At 39.3% G+C, this 7,555-nt stretch overlaps 1 protein-coding gene across 2 annotated transcripts; it reads right to left on the reverse strand.

Annotated features, from left to right (window-relative positions):
• Positions 1-1,865: 1,865 nt before the first annotated feature.
• Positions 1,866-5,983, reverse strand: LOC148010954 (protein NRT1/ PTR FAMILY 7.3-like). Of its 2 annotated transcripts, XM_087671630.1 has the most exons (5): positions 5,449-5,983; positions 5,140-5,155; positions 4,694-4,911; positions 3,376-3,938; positions 1,866-3,048 (listed from the first exon to the last, which is right to left on the reverse strand). In XM_087671630.1, exons 1-5 carry the CDS (start codon positions 5,512-5,514, stop codon positions 2,187-2,189), a joined length of 1,725 nt encoding a protein of 574 aa, XP_087527756.1. In that variant the 5' UTR covers positions 5,515-5,983; the 3' UTR covers positions 1,866-2,186. The 2 variants fall into 2 exon arrangements, with proteins under 2 accessions (XP_087527756.1, XP_087527755.1); XM_087671629.1 differs by lacking the exon at positions 5,140-5,155 and having other exon boundaries at positions 5,449-5,980.
• Between the last annotated feature and the right edge of the window lie 1,572 nt (positions 5,984-7,555).

The raw sequence follows: 7,555 nt of genomic DNA on the forward strand, positions 1-7,555 counted from the left end.
TATGAAGTATTTAGTACATATTTCTAGAATGAGCATAAATCTACTCACAAAGTTCAAAAGGGATCCCTAGTTCAAAGCATAAGACCATAAAGAATCCTTGCTCACACTACCATTAATGCTTACAAAATGGCAATAATTTGGTAAGTCTCCAACAAAGGGCACCAACACTTCAAAGAGATGAAAAAGGAGGCATTACTTGCAACTTGACACAAAATAGTCCACCTAAAGGCACAAACATTACATGCAACACAATCAAAGTTGCATTGATTGAAATGTGAGATTCGTTGGATTTGGGAACAGTATGTTTAACTCCTAGAAAGGGAAAAATTAAATTATTCAATGAACAAACAACACATTCGAACACAAGAATACGAACACAATTATTCATAAAAATTGTGATTCATAAGAATATTATTTTGTTGCATATACAAACCGATTACGAATTTGGCTCTTGAGAATAGTATTTTTTTGTATATACAAACCAAGCACTCTATTTTTTGCATTTGAAAATGATTATTAACTATTTAGCGAGTAGAATGAGTAGACTTGATTTAGGCAAGATTAATCTACATCATTAATAGCACACATAAGTCATACATGTGACCAAGGGCTTAGGCCATTTTAAACATAGGCTCCAACCAATTGATGGATGTGCACATGGCTAGAGTCAAGTGAGTGATGTGGAAGGATGCACCACACTTGCTAAGGTGAATTTAATCACAAAAAGGGTCATCCCAAGGTTGGGAGGTGAATTGTGCATCACACACACTTTTTTCTCTCTTCTCTTCACTGTGCCATTGTTGAAACCCTAAATTGTAGATCAAGCCAACAAGCAATCTTGCTTTACACTGGTGTCACAACCTAAATTGAATGGGAATCTAGGAAAAAAATTAATTTGTACCCCAAACTCTCAAAAGAGCAAAAACAACGTTTAAAACTACCCACAACTATTGTAAAAGTTCATGGCTATAAAAACTTGGTCTAATCAGAGAAGGCTCATAAATGTGGTTGCATGTATCAAAACTACCATATGGGTTTTGATTGTAGCCTATGATTACATTCATAGCTAAGACAATGGCCCTAACAAGTGCAAAATTCAACCATGATTGTGTTTATTGATGAAATTACATTAATCAAGTTCAAGAGTTGAGTAATAAATGCATTGCTAGCACTTACAATTGCAAAATACTAATGGTTGCACTAAATGTAGAGATCAAACATGTGGCTCACCATAATAGCAGAACACCAATATAAATGTAATCAAACCGTGCATGCAATCCAAGCCAAGTGGAATCAACCCATAACAACATCAACTAATTGGTTTTGTTAAGGGGCAACATTGATTTGGATTATGTGAACCTATTTCAAGTTCGATTTGGCATGTATTAGATGGGACAATGCTTTGAATTCTCGAGTAGCTATGACAAATGAAGGGGAAGTGCTTTGCTAGCTATTTGTTCAACTTATGAATCTATTTTTTATTTCTTTTTGACTTTTAGTTTGATGATTTTACTCAAAAGGAACACATTGGTTTAGACTTTTTGGACCTATTCAAGTTGGATTTGGCATGTATTAAATGAGACAACATTCTAAATTGTCACATAGCTATGACACAACTTGAGAACACATAGAATCAATAGGAGTGCATAGAGAGTTGTGATTGAAGGACTCTAGCACATATACTTTTGCACAAGTGCTGAAACCTTGATTTGCAGAGGAGACCAGCAAGTAGTGAAGTCTTACTTTACGAAGACAAGGCAATGGAGGCACAATACTTTTATATTCACCAGAGAGTTAAGAGGATGCCTAGGATGACTAGGAAGCCACCATTTTGATGTATACAAAGCCATTTGAAAAATTCTCCCTTGTGTACCAAATCAAAAAACATTGTTAGCCTTTTCTTAGCTTTACGTGTAACTTAACATGTTGATGGCATTGTGGATTGTGAGGACATGTCCAATGGCAAAATGTCTAGGGCCGATCTCCAGTGCTGCTCTTATACCATTTAGTCCATAGCCAGTTTATTGTACAGTCCAGACATTGTGGATTAGGGCATGTCCAGTGGCAAAATGTCGAGGGCCAGTCTTTGGAGCTGCCCTTATACCACATGATCCATAGCCAGTTTATTGTAAAGTATACCCTTTACTCTCACTTAAGAACAGGATGATTAATGTTGTTTTTGTGGTTCATCCCTCAGCTTCAGATGATGACAGAATGGGCATTCTTGGATCTGAAGGTGAAAGATCCTGGTGTACAGTGTATTTGTAGTATGTTGCAGCCAGAAGAAAGAGGCAGCAGTTGATGCAGGTTAGGATAGCCAGCGTGAAGAAAAAATAATCGAGGTGGCCTTTATCCAGTGAACCAGACTCAGGAATCCATCCTGGACTAGCAGTAAGCTTGCTTATAATACTCACTAGTAATGAGTTTGCATAGTTGCCCAACGCCACAGACAGCTGTGGAAGTGTTGACCCTATACTGCGCATTGCATCTGGTGCCTGATCATAAAAGAACTGCATCATACCTATGTACGTGAATACCTCCGATATACCTGTTGTTATGTACTGAGGTAGCTGCCACATGACACTCAAATCCGCTCCACTTTCATGTCGCTGCCGCCTCACTCTCTCCACAAACCCAGCCTCCAACATGGCAATTGCCACAATAGGCATTCCTAGCCCCATCCTTTGCAGAGCTGTTATGCCATCATCTCTACCCATAGTGCGCCGCCACAATGGCAGAAAAACGTAGTTATACAACACCACACAAAGCACAACAGTCCCACAATCAACTACATACATAGATGCAGGGGGTACATGAAATCCTCTTATGTGTGTCTGCATTGCAGCACCCTGAAGCACAAACAGAGAATAAACTTGAGTGTAGGCAGTGGTGTAGAATATAGTGGTTGCCCAGGTGGGAACCATGCGGAATACCCATTTAACTTCCTCCACTTGTGTAACTGTACATAACCGCCACCTGTTTATTACAATCTGGGAGCTTGTATTGTCAAAGTCAGTTTCAGTGATAGCAGCTGCTTTGTCAAAAAACCTGCAGAACAATAGTAGTTTTAACGGCTGGACTTTGAAGACACGCATCTGTAAACCACCCCAAACAACGTAATATTCTCGCAATTAGAATATCTGTAAACACCCCAAACAACATTATATGCTCACAATTATTGTATTTGTTCTTTCTATTTTCTCAAACTGTTAAGTCTTGGATATAAGTGAATTTTAGAATTCCAAGCATACTATGCTGTTTGGGGCATTTACAGATCTCCTGTTTACTCTCACAGCTTTATAACTTATATAGCCAACAAATAAGACTGCTGTGGAGAGTTATTATAATTGAAGAGAACATGAACCTTGAGGGTACCTCAAAGTCTTTGTGTGTACTATTTTCCTGCTTCCTTTGATTGCTGCCTCTGTCTTGTCAACCTCATAAAGTCTCTCACTATCATATGGGAGTTTGACAGCCCTTTTCCTTATGGCAGCCACTACAACTTGAGCAATCCGTGTCAGGGGATTACCTCCAACCTTATGAAACCGATATCGCAGTGTTGGAGCCAAGAAAGAAAACAAGGCCAAAAGCCCCACTCCCATTGAGATCCAAAAACCCAGTGCCCACATGCCCTCATTCTCTATATATGCAAGTACTGTGCTTGAAAGAAGGGTTCCTAATGTGAGGGAGACATAGAACCAGTCAAAAAACTCCAGCTTTTGCACCTTCTCAACCAGGTGCTCTTCATCAAACTGATCAGCTCCAAGACTCACCACATTTGGCTGATAACCACCACAACCTAGAGCAATGGTGTAAAGTGCAAAGTAGAAAAAGCCCACTTGCAACTTGTTCGCATGTGCACAACCCAGCTTGCTGCTTTGGCAGCGGGGGGGCCTGAGAGAAGGGAGTGTGGCTGATAAGGCAATTAGCAAAAGTCCCTACAGCCATCAGGTTATATTTCTGTCAAATGAAGTACGCACTAAGATTGCTCATTGACTTGACAAAGTAAGATTATTTGCTATCTGAAAATGCAAGTCTCCCATTCACGATATTGCAACATGCAAGCAAATGTTGATCATGCAGTGCAGGCACACTATCATAACAGTTGCAGACACACCATAAGTACAGTTATCTCGAAACAGATGTTCTGTGACGAGTATTAATTTGCACAGCTATAAGACTTGAGCTTACAGGCATCAAAGGTAATTGCACAAGGAGTTTTTGGCATTTTCCCATGTTGGAAAGGGGTTCTTTTCCCTTGTTTTTCTCTTTAGTGTTCAACATCATGAGCTTCTGCTACACCTAGCTAGGTGCGGTTGGGGGCAGGAGAGGTGTGCAGTCCCTCCCAAGCAAAAACTGCACCTAGCTAGGTGTGCAGTCGCTCCCAAGCAAAAGCTACTGATGTTGTCATATTCACAACATGGAAATTATAGTGGGAATTCATCTAAAACTTCTTGTGAACATGCAGGCAAATGCTGATCATGCAGTAGAGTCATACTGTCATACAAAGGCACACCATAAGTAGAGTTATTTGAAAACAGAAGTTTTGCGATGAGTATAAACTTGCACAGCCATGAGACTCGACTATACATGCATCAGATCCTCAATTAATTCATGCATGCATTAAACAACAGCTCGACATTATTCTAAATTGCATAGGTAAACCAGACTTGATGCAGAGGCAACTACTTACAGCAATGAAAATCAGCTGGAAGTACAATACTGCCGTATATCGACCGAGGTAGGCGTCCCCCAAGAATCCTCCGATGCAGGACAATAAGTATTGGGCGCCCTGCCAATTGCTGGAGTTGCTTGCGGCTGAGGAATCGCCCTCGTGAAGAACCTCAGTGAGGTACAGAACCAGATTGACAGAAGCGCCATAAAGGGATACACACACAAGACCTTGATTGACTGCACAAATAAAGTGATTGTGTTATTGACAATTCCACTAGGGGCCCAAGTGCCTACATGCGATGATGGACAAGATAAGGAGATAGAAAGAAAGGGGAAGGCCTGTGTTAAGACAAATAATGTTAGAGCAAAGATGCAGGATTGAGTTGAATCAGGTTGACAGGCAAAAGTTGCAGAATTGAACATAATCTGTAGATTCAGCAACTCCAAGAAAGCAGCGAGGATTACAGAGTGAGTAGCTGCACTGAAAACACAAACTGTCAGGGAAATATCTGTGCAGGGCAGCAACTGTCAATAAAAGCCTAGAAAAGATGCGATGTCTGACAAAGAAAGTCAGGTAAAAGATGCAGAATTTGAGTTCAATTTGATCACAGAAGGTCATGCAAAAGATGCACAATCGGCTGAATTTGTAGATCCAACGACTCCATGAAAGCGCAGATGACTACGGAGTGAGTGACTGCACTTAAAACACGCGCGTGCGCGCGCTCACACACAGGTTGCAGGATAACACACACAGAGACACAGAGAGAGACCTACCCAAAATGAATACAGAAGCCTTGAAACCCCCTGTCCTTCTTCTGAGAGCAGGCTTCCCTCTGACATCTAGTGTGCCATCATGGGTGTAAGGACCGTCCATGCCATCCCCTGAATTTGTGCTTTCAATTTCCATCCTTAACCTCTCCTATTAAAGCTCTTATCATACATTTTGTCTTGAGCATTCAATCATGAAACAAGCTTGGAGTTTGGATTAACTAAATCAATCATAATAGTAGAACACAAAGTTTTAAAACAGCTATCTAAACAAAGCTGGAATCTTGGGTATCTTGGGTCTCCAATGCTTAAAGCCTTATAAACAAGAGTGAGGAAGAGTAGAGGCCATTGCATAGCCCACACCTTGTGGATACAAGCGTAAGTGCGTGAGTTCAATTCCCAGCTTCCACGAAGAATGGATTGTCCTTGTCTCAAAATGCGGCCGCATTTATTTAAAAAAAGAGTGAGGAAGATAGAAAATTATAATTAACTTGTGCAAATAAATACATGCATACATCTCACTTACAAGAGCACACAATGCTTAAAGCATTTGGCATCAAAGCCTTAAGGAACTGGAGTCGGCAACATGAATATACAAGGCAATTTGATTACTTTAGATTCGCATGCTCATTTTAAACACACAAGCTTTAGCTTTGGAGAAAATGACTTGGCCAAGTCAATTTCTCAAAAGATCTTTCCATAATACCCTTTTCCACCATATATTTGACTCTCAAGGGTTATGCAACGTCCAAAAGGTAATAACGACATATTAGCTATATAACAAAATTGTTATGAATAAGACAATATTTCTTGTTTGGCAACGTGATAGCAACATGTTGGTAAGAGAATAACCAACTCAAATAAATTCTTATTTGGATGATAGAGATAGTACTAAACAATAAGAGCAATAAGGTTTAAATCATGGAAGAGATATGTAGCTATCCATTTAACATGTAAGCTTTGGCTTTTATGACATTATGGTGTCCAAGGGCAATATCCATTTGACATGTAAGCTTTGGTTTTTGTGACATTATGGTGTAAAGGCATTGTGCCGATTGAGATTTGATAAAGAAGCTAAACATCGTACAATAAAAGTTGCATACATGTGGCAATATTTAGTTGCCCCCACAATTGTGATTGGATTGCAAAAGAAATGACTGTGTATGCCAAGAGAACAAAGTATGGTGTTCATTTTAGCTGGGTACAAATTTCTTAATCTCTTTTGAATGGTTTTGCCTCGTTATCATAGGTTTGACTATATGGCCTACATCAGTGTTAATGATGTAAGGTAAACTTTCCAAGGCTCAACTCACTGATGGATGAACTTAATGGTTGAGACCTCTAATAACACTCACACAACTCTTGTTGTTCTCAAGCCTCTTTGTATTTGTCCTCTCTTAACTACTATGAACATCATCTGTAGGTATGAAATAGAGGCATCACCACTTGTTGCATCAATAAGTTGGTTCACATATTGCTTCTTCTACACATGAGACACATGAATTAGTACCTATCCTATTCTTTAAAAATGCAACACAAAAGAAAAAAGCATAATTAGCACCACAAGAAAAATGGAAAGCATGAATCAAAGTTTCATTGTCTTAATAGACTTGCAAAATCAATGTATCGTAGCTCAAATGTTTAGAGCTTGTGAGACACCATGTACTATTAGTATATGTTTTTGCATGTGGGATGATGGTTGTCAGTGATGACTTAGCTTCATAATTTGTGATTTGTTCTATTGAAGGAGTTCTCAAAATGGAGTTTTTGTTACATATCAGACTCCCTCTATAGATAAATCAAGGCAACATTCATGAGGAGGCCTAGCTCAATAATGCATGCAATCAATATCTTCTATGCATCCCTTTGGCTCATTGAAAGGAAGGCTTGATCATAATACATTGCCAATATGATTGCGCCATTTGGACATGCAAACTATATATTGCTAAAATTATGAGCTATTCCTAAGAGTATTAAGATAGCAACGTTGAATTTTGACTTGCCTTACCGAAAATAAAATGTTGATTCATTTAGGTATAAGGAAGCCTTTGTGATAAGGGCCATAGTATACACAAGACTTTGTGGGCATAAAACCAAACATGTGTTGTCCTTT

Source organism: Lygodium microphyllum, chromosome 29, assembly GCF_053477565.2.
Source record: "Lygodium microphyllum isolate KBCC chromosome 29, Lygodium_microphyllum_v1.1.10, whole genome shotgun sequence".
NCBI classification, from domain to species: Eukaryota; Viridiplantae; Streptophyta; class Polypodiopsida; order Schizaeales; family Lygodiaceae; genus Lygodium; species Lygodium microphyllum.

Bases quoted from the DNA above. Each gene is read 5' to 3' on its own strand.
- LOC148010954 (XM_087671629.1), bottom strand. From the start codon at position 5,581: ATGGAAATTGAAAGCACAAATTCAGGGGATGGCATGGACGGTCCTTAC. The intron at 3,939-4,693 runs GTAAGTAGTTGC...TGATGGCTGTAG, and splicing joins TCCAGCTGATTTTCATTGCT to GGACTTTTGCTAATTGCCTT. The intron at 3,049-3,375 runs GTACCCTCAAGG...ATTGTTCTGCAG, and splicing joins GTACACACAAAGACTTTGAG to GTTTTTTGACAAAGCAGCTG.